Here is a 16,688-nt window from a genome sequence, read left to right as displayed (position 1 = left end):
GACTTGAGAAAGTCTGTAATGGAGATTCGATTTCCAACAAGTGTGATTTTCCAGAAATAATGGTGTTATTGATTGAGAGTGTTTGTTTCCTCAGAGAGTTGTTTTTGCTACGATTTTTGCAATTGGACCTCAAATTTTAAGATTTAGACCAAACGAGAGGGAAAAACATGAATTTATCCACGTAATTCTTCAGTAGCAGTAGCATCATCAAGAGATCTTTAGTCGGTATAAGATGCTTCTCGCGGAGCTAACATTCAATTTGTGAGAACCTTCATGCGGCAAAGTGGATTGTTGCCATTATTTGTGAAAATATACTCGAGGTGAACACGGATCATGATGCTCTTGTTTATTGTCTTCGACTGTAACTATTAATGTTTCTTCTCTTGTTGTCCTAAACGAAAAAGGAAAAATAAAAGGGTAAGTATAAAGGCACCCCATGAATTAATAAGGGCAACTCACACCGTAGCCGAATTGATTTGTATTATATGTGTTAAAAGTTTCGAAATGAGCTGATTTTTGGTGAGCATGATTTCTATTATGAAGAGATCATCTTATCAAAAATCAGCCCATTCCGAAAGTTCTAATCCCATCAAAACTGATTTACAAAAAATGGATGATTTACAATTCTTGAACTTGTTTTGATAGGGTTAGAAGTTCTCATCAAAAAGATTATTTTCACGAAACATCTACTCATTCAGAAACTTTTAACCTATATAAGACAAAACAATTCGACTATGGTGTGAGTAGCCCTTATTAATTTGTGTGGTGTTTTTATAATTATCCAAAATTAATTTAAATTAAAGAAGCATCCCCGATAGTATAAAGTGCTCTAATCTGTCTTTAGAAAAAAAAAAAAAAAACTCAATGGAACAATCCACACTTAAGTTTGTGTTAATGGGTTATGATCAGTTCCTATACTAATTTGCATTTTAAGATCGCCTTGATTCATTTGGAAGCATCCCTTTTAGTAGAAAGTGCTTTGATGGAACAATCAAGGTTTGGGGTGTATTTGCATTAATGGATTCTCATTTGATTCCCATACTAAGGTGCATACTCCAATTTTTAGGGGTAAAGGGGGAGAAGGAGTGCTGTTGCATTACTTCATATCACTTATAGATATGAAATTATATATTCTATATATATATATATATATATATATATATATATATATATATATATATATATTTGATATGAAGTATTAATTTTAGGGCATAATTAGTTGAATTATAATGTTAAAAATAATAATTAGAACATATAAGGGCATTCTGATTATTTTATCAGAATCCAGAATAATTTTCAAATACAACACTTTGTTAAAAGTACTTCTCTGAACCTGTATCCAAACGCAAGATGCTTATCCAACTACTTCAGACAGTACTTCAAGTAGTACTTTTGACAGTACTTATGTTCTAAGTACTTTTGGTTCCTACATCCACACGGGCCCCTAAGGAGCGGGCAAGAACTCTATCAATGGCCCTAGTTGTGTAAATCGTTGTCGTCATCGTTATCATGTTATAGTTCTTGTCCGGATCAAGTTGAGGTCGATCTGAGATCAACCCAATAAGGATCAAATCAAATCAGGAATTGATCCAACAAGAAATTGGATTGATCCCTCTCCAGGTTCAGTTTTTTATTGGATCTTAATGATAGGGGCCAAATCTGATTTGATAACAATTAGATCAGGTCGGGATGAGATCAAATTTGACTAACATAAATAGCTGCATTTATGAGTAAGATGTTGAAAAGGGCTGAATAAAAGTACTCTTCACCTCACATATATGGTTATGTTCCTCATTCAGCTATGAGAGATGTTACATACCAATTGCAGTGTTATGAGCCTGAAATGTTCTGAGATTGATCGATCGATCAATTTATCTATAAAAATGGATGTGGTTCGTGTAGACACCTCAATTTGAACGTGCCACTACTCGAAAGGGCCCAAGTCATTGAAAAGTGACATTTTGATCGAACCAAGGCCCTTAGGACTTCCTAATGGTTTGGGAGGCCCGCCAAGAGAACCTGACATGCTCCCATCTACCCCGCTCCAGTCAAAACATCAATTTTTCGATAAAATTGACCAACGGATTTCAAAAGCTCAAATCTCTAAAAAGTGGTGTTTTAATCGAATCAAGGCCCTTGAGACCTACCAATAGTCTAAAGTACCCACCAAAGGGGTTTGACCTATCCTCCACTTGTCCAACCCTCACTGCTCCGCTTTTGTATTCAAGAATACCTAAATGCTCGATAAAATTCTCCGACGGGCCTAAAAAGCCCGATTTGTCAACACGTGACATTTTTTGATCAAACCAATGATTGTCAAAAAACTCAAAAAAATTAAAAAATTAAAAAATGTGAGACTTGGGATGCCTACCCCTCCTCTACTTTTACTACTCCACCTTCGAATTCGCAAATACCTTAAGCCCATTCAAAGCCCACAAGCCCTCAACTCTTTCCCAAATTAATTTCTCACCTTACCCTTAACCTAAAATCGATTCCATTTCACCTAAACCCTAAAATGAACCTACCCTCGAAGATCCAACCCAAAGCAAATCCCATCCAAGCCAAAATAACCTACAACCCTCCTAAAACCCAAGCCCAATACACTAAAAGCCCACAAACCACTATCCATACCCAATTCATTATCCAACCCATAATCCTAACCCACAAACCACTACCCCCATCAACCAATCACCATCTTGATAATCAAATATGACACATGTCATCACCCTATCTCACCTCCCTCATCCAACTACCTACCCCATTAATTTTCTATAAACCTCATCTACCCACACATCAACTCATCACCTTTTCTTTCAAATCAAACACATCTACCCACGCCTCTAACCTATACCTCCCCTAATCTACCCACATCAACCCATCACATTTTCTCTAAAAAAATCTAATCTACCTACACCCCTAACCTATACCTCCCCCTAATCTACCCTCATCATTCCCTATAAAACCCACATCTACAACCTAAACCTACACCATCTTCTCAAGTCAAACACTCAACCTCTCCCATCAACTCATCTCAACGCTTCATTTCCACCCATTTTTGACACATGACATCATCTCCCACACCCTCCCAAAATATCACCAACCACCCTCTTACACAACCCTTCTTTTAATTGAAATCCCATCCCCTCAACTCACTTCACCCATTAATTACTCTCTTACACAATCTTATCCTCTCAACCACTCTCATTTATTTTATTCCATCTAATACTCAACCCAAATGGGTTGAAAGATCCAACCCATTTACCCTTCTTACACAAATGCCCTTCAATTATCTCTAATTTACCCCCACCTTTCTCTTAAACCCCACACCATTCTACCACTTCTCTTCATTTTACCCTATTATATCCCTAAAATAACCCCTCAACATGTATAAATACCCTCCTCCTCTTCCTAAAAAAATCCCTCAACTCTCACTACCAACCACTATTATCAATTCTTTCTTACTAACTGTACACCAAGTCTCACACAAAAAAAGAACTCAAATCTCTACTCACCTCTCCTCTACTATTCTACCTTCACAATAATCTTCTAAAAAATATATATACTCTCTCATAGTCTACTAAGGATTCAAGAAGACATAAAAGAAGAAAGAAAGAAGAAAAGAGAAGTTTCAAGGTGGGTTCAAGACTCCATACCCCCTCTTCTCTTTACCCTCTCCTCCTCTCTCTTCTATTATCCCCTCTCCTTTTCATTTATTTTAAATGGATTTAAGATGAGTGGATCTCAAGGTAAATGATCCATTAGGATCATCTTTCAATGAGATGATCCTATGATCGAGCCGAAAGTAAATCCCTACTTAAGGTACAAATGCACACACGTGGCACTTTATTTTTCGCATTTTCTTAATTCAAATGACCGAGTTGAGTTGAGGTTACCGCCACTTGACGGGGAGAAAAGGGTGCCTAACACCTTCCCTTTTCTCCAACCGAGTCGCTTACCCCGAATCTCAAGATTTGATCCGTACCTTATCCATCGAGAGTCACTAAACGTCAAAATGTCACTTTTTCAAAAATGCACATCGGGTGACCATTCACACCCACTTACAATATGAATGGTGGCGACTCCTAACCTTAGTAGATGTGGTCATCGTAATGACGAAATCACGTGTCTACAGTTTGAATTAATTTTTGAGAAAGAAATCAAATGGGACATGTGGCTACATGTCTTGGATACAAGTTTTGCTCTTGTAGACAATCATATATTTTATCAAATCAGGATACGGTTTGTCCACAATGTGAAAAAAGCCCATACTCAACAGTCCAAAGCCATCGAATTTTTCATTTTCGATTTTCTTCTCTATTTTGGATGGAGCAAAACCATCAAATTAATAGTGGATGGGAGAAATTCACCAGCTCTAAATTCAATTTCTAAAAGTTTTGGGCCTTGGCCCGACAAAATTTCCAATTTTCACGTGATCATCCGGCGGGAACCTATTATATCATTATTAAAACCCAAATACACATTCCGTATTGAAGTTATCGAATCAAAATGGATTGGATTTTGGGTATGATTTGATCCATTGACAGCCCTAAAAATAGATTGGAATATGCCTCGACTAAATATATATTCATATTGCGGACCCTAGTAAAAGCACAAAGTATAAGAAAATGATGATGAAGTCAGCATCTTGTGCAGTTACATCCACACTTCCTCTTTTTCAATTTGTGATACACTGTAGGGATAATTTTGAATTTCGATTGGGTCAAATTGAGGATACTTTACAAAATCATCACCCTCGATTTAACTTGAACTTGATTTGAACCTTTTTCTTGTGATAACTTAAATCTAAATCGTCAATCTAACTTCCTCGCTAAGTTGAACAATCAAACCCCGAGTCCAATATTTAAAATATTTTTTTCGATATAAAGTTAACAATTTGAAAAACAAAATTCATTTAGCTGACCTCAAATCTTTAGGATAAGACTTCAATGATAATTATAGTACCAACATAATGTCTACTTATCTCTAATCTCACATACAATCTCCACAGTCCTAACCAATCCATAAAACTTAAACTCCTATTTTAACTAGTGGAAATGATTATGATGTCTGGCTACTCATCACTTGTCTAAAGGTCAGTTTGTGGCCCACCCAATGTCTCTCTTTTCTCATGCTACGCTCTACCATGGACACTCGTCAAAAGATCATCTCTCTCTCTCTCTAACATGATGGATGGTTGAGGGGTTTAAGATTTTGTAATGAGTCGTGCAGGAGTGACCGCAAGCCAGAACATCATATAACACTTCTTGACATGAAGGTGGATAGGAACCATAGATGATTTTTGACTCGTGTCTAGATGAAAAAAGCATATATGGTTCCAATACACTTTCATGTCAAGAAGTATAATATGAGGTTACAGCCTGAGGTCACTTCAACATTATTCTTTAGTAATTTGGAGCACATTCCCTCTTAAGAAGAAAGTTTTAGTGGATTTACTTTCCATCGTACCTACTCCTCCCCCTACGACAACAACTATTGTTACAATATTAAAAAGTTGCATTCTTTACAGCATTATATGAGTGCTGCAACTTTTGATTTAAATATGGTTAAGCTAATGGAATTCAGACTCACAAATAATTTCCCACTTGACCCTATCACTCTCATACCGTAATCATCTCTTATTCCCAAGTAAATCCCTCTAAACCATGTATTTTTATTATTATTTAAAGGTCTTATATAATACACGCTACAATATGGCTGGCAGGGTAATTTGTTATACAATGAAATAGTGACACATCTCACTTTGAGATATGATATAAACATTTAGAATTCTTTGGAATCTATTAATTTAATTTTGTACTAATTTCTTATGGAAAGAGAAAGAAGATATTTGAAATAATTTCTGATTTTTGAATTGAATGTAACAAAAAAAAACATCACCTAAATTTAATGGTTAAGACATACACAAAGAACTGTCTTAAAACAAAATTCGCCCTGACTACGATACCACAGTCTGTAAGTGTTTGTTCTCCAAGATACAACAACCATGTTTCCAAGAAGGTATAACTAAAATTGTGCGTTTAGAACAGCTACAAACCTTTTCATATTGTATGTGAAGTATAAATCTGAGATTTTACACCCCCCTGTGCGTACATGCGTATTAAGGTTTTCGGACCGATGGATCCAAATCCCAATTAGAACCTTAGATTTTCCTATTGAGCCCCCGTGTACGTGAGAGAGCCACCCACAACTTCTATCAACTTTAAAGTTATTAGAAATACAAATATTTAAAAATTACAAATTAACTCTTCTTCAATCGACGTGGGACTAAAATTACATAAGACAAAATCAATACTAACAACTAAAACTTAAAGGATAAAGCAAAAGTAAAAAAACATAAATTATAAAGCAAAAAAGTTGGGATTGATTTATCTTATGGTTTAAATCCATTGAATATTAAAGGATTTTTAAAGTTAACTCTCTAAATTCCAACATAACCACCTCCACGAATGGGAGTAAATGTAAATCGAGTCCAACATTGGACACATTGGTTGGCAACTCGAAAAGGGCTTGAAACCTCTTTCAATTGTTCTTGGAACACAATGACCCATGAAACAATTCTAAAGATTTTTGTAGAATTATATGGTGTTCCTATTTGTTGTTGGGTTACGTAGGGAACTATTTTTGCATGAATGAGGACTGAAATGAAGGAAAATAATCACCAAATTTATTGTGTGAAAGTGATCATAAATTGGGATGAAAAAAGAGTGAAAAGGTATACAAAATGTTAAATTAAAAAATTTACCTAGTTAATTCAACTGACTTGAACGTTAGAGTATTTTTGCAGATGCACCTATGCTGTTTAAATGGATTTTTCTCATCTTCTCTCCACTTTTGAAGAGAAAGAAAACTCACCCTTTTTTTTTTTTTTCTCTCTCTTCTTCTCTCCAATTCTTTTATCTTATTTCCCCACTTAACAATCCGAACAAGAAAAATGGAGAGAAACTCATTTATTTTCTCTTCTCTTCTCCTCTCTATTTCTTTTAATCCAAACACAACAATAGAATTCAAATAGCTTTCTAATTAAGTAAAACACCAACAACAAAAATGAGTATGACTATTGAAAAAAGAGAATGGCTACTACACCCAACATACTATTCATTGTTTGGTATGTTATAAAGGTTTTTTTTTTTAAAATTTTTTTAATTTACCATGATGGCATGTTTCAAGTCAGATTGATTCTAATGTCTCTCTCTCTCTCTCTCTCTTAACTGCTAATAAAGATGTTGATCTTCTGGCCTCTTTGAATATGTCTCCGGGTTGTCAAATCTTTTGATAGTACCATCTTAGACCCTGCTATTTGTAATCATATTAGTTAGGGGATGTAATGTGGCTTTGCCCTTATGAATCTAGCAGTTGGGGGGCTGTTTAAGCTCTCTTGTTTTATTTAAAAAAAAAAAAAGACAAAAAAAAAATGGCAAATTGTTAAAAGAGGGTTAAATATTTTAATATTATAAAAAAATATCTATTATCTTTAAAAACTACCCAAAAAAAATTAAGTCGATGGACAATCCAATGTTTTAGTAACTCGTTAGACTGTCCAACATTTTAATGTGTTAAATTACATTATTTTACCAAAAATCCCCTTCAGAAGATTAAAACATTGGACTGTCCAGTGTTTAATCTTGCTCTTAACAACCCAACAATTTAGCCTTCATTTAAAATGTTGAACAGTCTAGCAAGTTATTAAAATATTGGACTGTTCAACAACGTAATTCGTTTTTGGTAATTTTTTAAAAAATAGATTTTTATTTTAATATTAAAATATTTTACCTTATTTTAGTTATTTACCAAAAAAAAAAAAGATGTACCCATCAATTTTTTGGTTTATAAGTTGTATCATTTGTAAAATGGAGACAATTTAATATTATTATGACTTCACATATCATAACTAAACAAAATCCAAAAACCAATCTTTAGAAAAAAGTGTTCTTGCAAGTCTACCACGTTTCAAAATTTGTGGAACCTTTCTGTGGTGCACTATAAGTCAGTTAGTGGTTCATGATTAAACCATTTGTAATATTTTTTTTCATTAATTAATCCACCTTTTGTTCCATTAAATAGGGAAAATACCCCCATTGTGTTCCTAGTGGGGTATATTTTCCTTTCCTTTTTTATTTTTTATTATACTCTTCCCACTATCAAAAAAAAATTAAAATGACTATTCTACTAAAAAACAACTTTAACATGTTCTAACATAAATGTTGATCATTCAAATAATTGAATGAAGAGTAGAAAGAAAAATCATTAAGCTACTCTCGTAAAAAAGAGAATTTGAAAAATCCATTGAATTGGAGAGATGTTTATGTACTTTAATTTATGTCCCCTCCTCTATTGTGAGTCAATGGTAGTGATAAATGTGAAACATGGTCGAAAACTTGGGATTGGAGAATCTTTTGACAAGGAAAAAAGTTTTGAAAAAGAATTCGAAAATTGTTGGCTAAATCAAGAAAATTTAAAATTAAATTACATGTTATTACTTATAAATAATATTAAAAATGTACACAATAAATAAGAAACATTATACCTTTGTTTAACTTAGAGAGCTTCAATTGGCACCCCATATTTTACTTATTACACCCTAATTTTTGAAATTAATTATCACACCCCAATTAAAGATTAAAACACTCTTCAAACATTACATAAATTTGGTTAAAATTATTGTCTCAACTTTGCCAAACATTATATCACATGTTCAAACAATTTCATTAGTTGTTTATAATTATGATTAAGCTTGTATAAAACCCTAAACCCAAAAACTAGAAATCTAACACACAATTTCAGTCGTTGTCTTTATGGGTGTAAAACAGTGTTTTATATAATAGATTTGGATGAGGGTAGTGAGGTCATTTTAATTCATCTATGAGTAAAGATAAACGTCAAGGAGTATATCATCTATTTCAAAACATAGGAGGGTATATCAAATATTCACCAAAATATGGAGGGGTTTGTAAAAAAAATGATGAACATCAGTTTCTTTTCTAACCATTTTGTGAGGAATCATCAGTTTCTCTTCTCTTATATGTGGTTTGTCGACGAGTGGTTCAAGGGCTCTTACAGGAGGTTGGAAGCTCACTCTTTAACCCTGTATGAAAACCAGACCCATAATTCCAGGAAGAACTGTGAGAGAGAGAGATGGTGAACGGAGGGATTAATGGAGAGAGCAGAGAAGATGTATGGTGTTTCAGAGCGAATGAGAAGATTAACATGGCTGGTTCTCTCACCATTAGAGAGGTTCTCAACAAACTAATGGCATCTGTGGATCCATCAGATGAGAGAACGAAGATTCCTCTTGGACGTGGAGATCCCTCTGCATTCCCCTGCTTTCGAACTACTCATATGGCCGAAGACGCAATCATCGATGCTGTTCGATCTGCTGACTTCAATGGTTATTCCCCTACTGTTGGTGTTCTTCCCGCGAGAAGGTAAAATTAGGGTTTTTATTTATTAATTTATTTTAATTTTGCAGAGGGAGAGAGTGTTGGTTCTCAATTTCGCTTTGTTATCTCATACCTGTAATTCTGTATGGTGGAGATCGAGTCATGGTTTTAAAACTCTGTTTCACGTCTCGTCTCGTCCATACCCGCCGATACTGAGTCGTGTCAGACGAGTTTTCCGGATATGTTTGAGACAGTCTCGTCTAAAAATTTCAAAAATGAACGAGAGGTATAGGCCCTGTGTGGATACACCTCTCCACGCAACAGCAGAAATTCAATCTCTCCTCTCCGCGCAAGAGCAAAAAACCTATCCAAACGTTTCCTAGCTCACTGCAGGAACATAAGTCGTCAAGAAGCTCTATCCAAACGTTGTTATGTTTGGTAACACTTCGGAAGACTGGAGTCAAGAGCCCGGAAACATCTGAAGTCTGAAACTAGAAATCAAACTTCAGAAGTTTCATCCAGCATCCCTCCATCGCTGGTTCAAAACTTTTGAATTTTGGTTCTAAAGTTTGAAATTTGAACCAAAACAAACGGAAATAAAGTTTCTAAAGTCTGAATTTTAAAAGTGGACCACCTCCATTGAGACATCAGAAGTGTTACCAAATGCACACTAAATCTCGTTCTAAAAATTGACTTGTGCGTCCTAGTACATAGACAATAAAGTTGGAAGGGATAAAGAGGAAAGGCAATAAAGTGGGTACTGTGGACCCACTGGAGTGAGACGTTTGTTTCTCCTACCCCCCCAAAACTGTAGCAAGAGTGGGACTCACATTTGCATTTTATTGTATTGCCTGTGCGGCAGTACCTATCCTATTTGGATTTAGGGGGTGAAAGAGGAAAAAATAATAAATTTGGAAGTGTATTATTGAAAAAGGAAAAAAGAATATTGAAAGTTGTAGGAGTATTTTGGAAAAAGGGTAGAAGAGAAAAGTTAATAAAATTTGAGGTATTCTTGGGAAGGGAAGAAGAATACAAAAGAGGAGGGACAACCGTCCTCGAGTACGTTTCTTATTGAAAAGGAAAAAAAATAAAATTTGGAAGGGTACTATTAAAAAAGGAAAAAAATAATAATATTGAAAGTTGTAGAGGTGTTTTGGAAAGGGGTAGAAGAGAAAAGTTAATGAAGTTGAGGGTATTCTTGAGAATTAGAAGAAGAAGAAGACAAAAGATGAGGGACAACTGTCCTTGAGTATGTTTCTTATTGAAAAGGGGAGAGGAAACAATAAAGTTGAAGGGAGAGAAGTGGAAAGGCAATAAAGTGGGATTGTGTGGACCCCATCATTTTTCTCAATTTTCATACTCCACAAAACTATAGTTGAAATGGGTCCACCTTTGTGTTTTATCATATCAATAGATATATTAAAACATATTAATGGGTCGCACTTTAGTTATAGTTTTGTGGAGTATAAAGATTAAGATAAAGGAGGGGGGTTCACACAATAAAGTTGAAAGGGGAGAAAAGGAATGACAATAAAGTGGGGTTGTGTGGATTCCGCTCCTTTTTCTCAATCTTCATACTCCACAAAACTTTAGTTGAAGTAGGGTCCACCGTTGTGTTTTATTGTATAAATAGATATAATAAAACACAATAGTGGGCCCTACTCTAGTTATAGTTTTGTGAGGCATAAACTTCTCACTCCAATTACAGTGGAGTGGGGTCCACACTACCCCACTTTATTCTCTTTTCTCATCAGTCCCTTCAATTTTATTGTCTCTATCTTGTTCAATAATATCCCTATAATTTTATTGTCTGTCCTCTTTAACCCACTTTATTATATTTTCTCTCCAACTTATTATTTTTTCACTTTTACCCTCCTTAACCCCAAAGAGGATGTGGCACAAGCAAACTTAGGGGCAACTGTCCCTGAGTACGTTTCTAATTGAAAAGGGGAGGGTAAGCAATAAAGTGGGATTGTGTAAACCCTATCATTTTTCTTAATTTTCATACTCCACAAAACTGTAGTTGAAGTGGGGTTAACTTTTGTGTCTTATTATATCGATAGATATAATAAAACATATCAATAGGTCCCACTTTACTTGTAGTTTTTCGGAGTATAAAGATTGAGATAAATGAGGGGGGTCCACACAATAAAGTTGAAAGGGGAGAAGAGGAAAGGTAATAAATTGGGGTTGTGTGGACCCCACTCATTTTTCTCAATCTTCATATTCCATAAAACTTTAGTTGAAGTGGAGTCTACATTTGTGTTTTATTATATCGATAGATATAATAAAACATATCAATGGGTCCCACTTTAATTGTAGTTTTGTGGAATATAAAGATTGAGATAAAGGACGGGGGTCCACACAATAAAGTTGAAAGGGGAGAAGGGAAAGGCAATAAAGTGGGGTTGTGTGGACCCCACTCATTTTTCTCAATCTTCATACTCCATAAAACTTTAGTTGAAGTGGGGTCCACCGTTGTATTTTATTGTATAAATAGATATAATAAAACACAAAAGTAGGTCCCACTCTAGTTATAGTTTTGTGAGGCATAAACTTCTTACTCCAATTACAGTGGAGTGGGGTCCACATTACCCCACTTTATTGTCTTTCCTCATCAGTCCCTTCAATTATATTGTCTCTATCTTTTTCAATAATATCCCTCTAATTTTATTATCTTTCCTCTTGAACCTACTTTATTATCTTTTCTCTCCAATTTATTATTTTTTCACTTTTACCCCCTTTAACCCCAAAGAGGATGCGGCACGAGCAAACTTAGGGCAATCGTCCTTGAGTACGTTTCTTATTGAAAAATGGAGGGAAAACAATAAAGTTGAGTGGGAGAAGTGGAAATGCAATAAAGTGGGGTTGTGTGGATCCCATCATTTTTCTCGATCTTCACTTTCCAAACTGTAATTGAAGTGGGGTCCACCTTTGTGTTTTATTATATCGATAGATATAATAAAACATAACAATGGGTCCTACTTTAGTTGTAGTTTTGTGGAGTATAAAGATTGAGATAAAGGAGGGGGGGTCCACACAATAAAGTTGAAAGAGGGGGAGAGGAAAGGTAATAAAGTGGGGTTGTGTGGATCCCACTTCTTTTTCTCAATCTTCATACTCCACAAAACTTTAGTTGAAGTGGGGTCCATCGTTGTGTTTTATTGTATAAATAGATATAATAAAACACAACAGTGGGTCTCACTCTAGTTGTAGTTTTGTGAGGCACATAAACTTCTCACTCCAATTACAGTGGAGTGGGGTCCACACTACTCCACTTTATTGTCTTTCCTCATTAGTTCCTTCAATTTTATTGTCTCTATCTTTTTCAATAATATCTCTCTAATTTTATTATCTTTCCTCTTTTACCTCTTTAATCCACTTTATTATATTTTCTCTCCAACTTATTATTTTTTCACTTTTACCCTCTTTAACCAAAGAGGATGCGGCACAAGCAAACTTAGGGGCAAAGTCCTGATTTTCTTCTAGGGGGGCAAACTATAGTTAAGATTGAAGAGCTTGAAGATGATTGAACATTCATGTGTCTTTTTGTAGAGGTTGAAGCAAAGGGTATTTAGATCATTTCTTGTTAGTCTATGAGAGAAGACACATGTCAATGGTATCTCTTATCAAAGCAGTCATCTTCAATCTTAAGATTAATCTACTTAGTTCTTTATATCTAAAGGACGAGATAATAATTTTGAAGTAAAAGATGAGATTTTTTGTTAGAAAATTCTAGGATTTTCTACAAAGGATTAAGATGATGTTCAAATTGATGGATTGAAAATGAGGTTAAAAGAATAAAATTAGTTTGATTCGGTCGAAGAGCTTGAAAATGATGGGGACCCGTTAAGCATCCCTTTGACTGAAATTTAAAACCATGTTCAGATGAAGAGAACAAGTTTGATACAAGGTCCTCACATTAATATTTTAGAAAGAAAATATTAAGAAACCACGATGGGGACCCGTTAAGCATCCTTTTGACTGAAATTTAAAACCATGTTCAGATGAAGAGAACAAGTTTGATACAAGGTCCTCACATTAAGAAAGTTAGTGAAGCACATATATTGAGACGTCATTAGAGGTACACACACTATGAAATTTAATTAACATAATATCATAACATGATGTTCTTTCTTTGAAAATGCATTGTAGCATATTCAATTGGGCCCACTAACCCCATGATATTTAAAGCATCCCGTGTGCTTCCTTGCCATTGAAGTTGTGTAGCCTCTAGGGTATGTTTGCTTTTTGAAGATGGGGTGGGTAGGCTAAGGAATGATTTACATGAACACCTCATCATACATCTTGGTGCATTCTTATTCAAGGAGGTGTGCAAGATTGGTAGTGGATGCATACTCAAGTTGGTCAATTGTTTACAATTTTTTTTCTTTCAAAAATCTAATTTTGTTATTTATAAATTCCTTTCAAACAGAGCTGTAGCGGAATATCTGTCTCGTGATCTTCCATATAAGCTATCAGACGATGATGTTTTTCTCACTGTTGGTTGCAAGCAAGCAATCGAGGTTGTACTGTCTGTCCTAGCTTGTCCTGGTGCAAATATCTTACTTCCAAGGCCTGGTTTCCCATATTATGAAGCCCGTGCATCTTTTAGCAATCTCGAAGTTAGGCATTTTGATCTTCTCCCCGACAAGGGTTGGGAGGTCGACCTTGATGCCGTCAAAGCTCTTGCTGATAAGAATACTGTTGCAATGGTTGTTATAAATCCCGGAAATCCTTGTGGGAATGTTTTTACATATCAACATTTGAAGGAGGTGAGTGAGCTCTTTAAAGATCTGGCTTCTATTATTATTATTTTGCATGACGTGTTCTAACGGATTGTTGTTACATTGCATTTAGGTTGCTGAGACTGCAAGAAAGCTTGGAATTCTTGTAATTGCTGATGAAGTTTATGATCATCTCACCTTTGGAAGTAACCCATTTGTGCCGATGGGAGTATTTGGCTCAATAGTTCCTGTCCTAACTCTCGGGTCTATATCCAAGAGATGGATAGTGCCTGGTTGGCAACTTGGTTGGATTGTTACAAGTGACCCCAATGGTTTCCTAAAAGAAATGAAGGTTCTTATTCCGCGTGTCTTGCTTTCTTATGTATCATTAATTCTTACCTATCTAACTTTGGTCAATCCTAACTTATCTTCACTCTTTGTTCTCTTTCAGATTGTCGAATGCATTACAGCTTTTCTCAATATCTCCTGTGACCCTGCAACCTTCGTTCAGGTCTTTAATTATCTTTATTTGTTTGTTTTGAGAAGGATTTATACTTAAATACTAGTGTGCTACGTTGCATGGATTCTTCTAAACAGGTAAATTATTTGTGCACATATCAGATAAAAGAAAAAATAATAATAAATTCTATAGGTCAGGATTATATTGTTTGAATACACCATCAAATCTGCAAATCCTCTTTTCCAGGTTACCCAAACCTAACACTACAATTGTGTTAGACTACTGGCACCTGTACCCATATCATGCAACATAGGATTGATAGATGTGAGTATCTGAATGTATCTGTCATTGTTAATTTCTCCTGTCATCGAGCAGTATGAGACCTTCCATTTATTTTCTTTGATTCCGTGTTTTAACAATGTTTTTGGTACGTCAGGGTGCAGTTCCACAAATCATTGAGAAAACGAAAGATGATTTCTTCAACAAGATTGTTAATTTGCTGAGGCTATCTGCAGACATTTGCTATGATGAAATTAAGGAGATGAAGTGGATTACTTGTCCTCACAAACCAGAAGGATCCATGTTTGTAATGGTGAGGGTTTGTAAGATTTGGTGTTCTCTGTTCTTGAAATGTGCGTGTTCACGAAAATGATCTTATGTTTTCAATGCAGGTAAAGCTGAATGAATCACTTTTGGAAGACATCAATGATGATATGGATTTTTGTCTTAAGCTGGCCAAAGAGGAATCTGTGATTGTTCTGCCTGGTGAGAGTTTAAACAATACTAACTTTTAATTATCAGTCAATAACACATTATTTCACAATGATAATGTGATTTAAGACATCATTTTCAACCATGATCACAACTGCTTGGATTGAGGTCTCTGATGATTTTGATAGTAATGTGGTACACAAATTTTTTAAGTTTAAACAAGAGAGCTGCTATTGCCACACCAACTTTTGCTAACGGCACCCCAAGATTTGTTCTAATTCTTTGATGATTTACATATGAATTGGGGTGGCGTCAGCAAAAGTTGGTATGGCAATAGAATCTCTCTTGAAAAATCACTACAACCATTTTATTTATTTATTTTTGTTTATTTTCATTTTGGCCTAATGGTTGGAGAGGGGTGAGTTTGCGAGGTTGTCTACTTGAGATTGACTGGTTTTAACCATGAGGATTGGCATTCTTGCAGGAACGGTGGTGGGACTGAAAAATTGGCTCCGCGTAACTTTTGCCATCGATCCATCTTCACTTAAAGAGGGTCTCAGAAGGATAAAATCGTTCTGCAAGAGGCGTGCCAAGCAACAGTAAAGAGAAATGCCAACCAGTTGTGTCATTCAATTGGACGGTGTTCTTCAATTGCGCGTTGGATCTCTTTGCTTTGCTTGTTTATGAATAAAAGTTATGCATCAATGTTCGCAATCGCGAACGACGGTGGTCTTCAACTGCGTGTTGGATCTCCGAGCTTTGCTTGTTTCTGTTTCTCAATTAAAGTTTATGTGATACTGTTCTATCCTTGGGGTTTCCTTGAACAAATAAGAGGGCTTTTTGATATGAAATGAAATGACTATTTGATATATTGGTTTATGATAGATAAATGTGGAAGACATGTTAGTTTCTTTTGAACAGCTTTTGGAGAAATTTGCTACTACACTTGAGAGCACTCTAGTAAGAGCTTAAAATAAATATTTGATACTTTAAGAACTATTTTAGTGCCTAAAATTTATATCAACTGCCCTGGTGTGTAATATTTCCCTTTTCTAAGCAAACAAAAAATGGAATTTTATTGCACAAAAATAAAGTACAACATTCATGGGCATAGCTCATATATGAGAAGACCTTCCTAGAAAAGACCACCTATAAACATGAAGCCAAAACTTCTCTTCCACATTTTCCCATAAATTTTGAGACAAAGAATAAATATTCCCAATACCACCCATTCCAATAGCTGAAATCATCATAGCTAGCCCCCCATTGCCCGTCTTCTGCTCCATGAGGGAATTTTCATGGAGTCGCCTCGGTTCCTTTGAAGCTCACAACATCTAATTGGTCTGAGTGAGAGCAACAAATACGTGGAGGATCACCTCTCCTACCTTTTAT

The 16,688-nt window shown here is 35.3% G+C and overlaps 2 protein-coding genes across 2 annotated transcripts in view; both read left to right on the top strand.

The window, feature by feature from the left end:
* Window positions 1-16,688, top strand: part of LOC147387590 (disease resistance RPP13-like protein 4) — a 76,753-nt gene that overhangs the window by 16,271 nt on the left and 43,794 nt on the right. The window lies entirely within an intron of this gene.
* On the top strand, window positions 9,047-16,165 carry LOC147387593 (nicotianamine aminotransferase 1-like). Its single transcript, XM_086421374.1, has 7 exons — window positions 9,047-9,443; window positions 13,834-14,173; window positions 14,259-14,477; window positions 14,577-14,636; window positions 15,022-15,177; window positions 15,257-15,350; window positions 15,781-16,165. Exons 1-7 carry the CDS (start codon window positions 9,154-9,156, stop codon window positions 15,897-15,899), a joined length of 1,278 nt encoding a protein of 425 aa, XP_086277500.1. The 5' UTR covers window positions 9,047-9,153; the 3' UTR covers window positions 15,900-16,165.

The sequence above is a fragment of the Akebia trifoliata genome, chromosome 13 (genome assembly GCF_017979445.1).
Source record: "Akebia trifoliata isolate Shusen 1 chromosome 13, ASM1797944v1, whole genome shotgun sequence".
NCBI lineage: Eukaryota > Viridiplantae > Streptophyta > Magnoliopsida > Ranunculales > Lardizabalaceae > Akebia > Akebia trifoliata.
The sequence above is the reverse complement of the archived record's forward strand: the minus strand, read 5'-3'. Positions and strand labels throughout refer to the sequence as shown.

Coding starts and splice junctions, on each gene's coding strand:
- LOC147387593 (XM_086421374.1), top strand. CDS start 9,154: ATGGTGAACGGAGGGATTAATGGAGAGAGCAGAGAAGATGTATGGTGT. Junction 15,178..15,256: donor AAGGATCCATGTTTGTAATG/GTGAGGGTTTGT, acceptor TTTTCAATGCAG/GTAAAGCTGAATGAATCACT. Junction 15,351..15,780: donor ATCTGTGATTGTTCTGCCTG/GTGAGAGTTTAA, acceptor GCATTCTTGCAG/GAACGGTGGTGGGACTGAAA.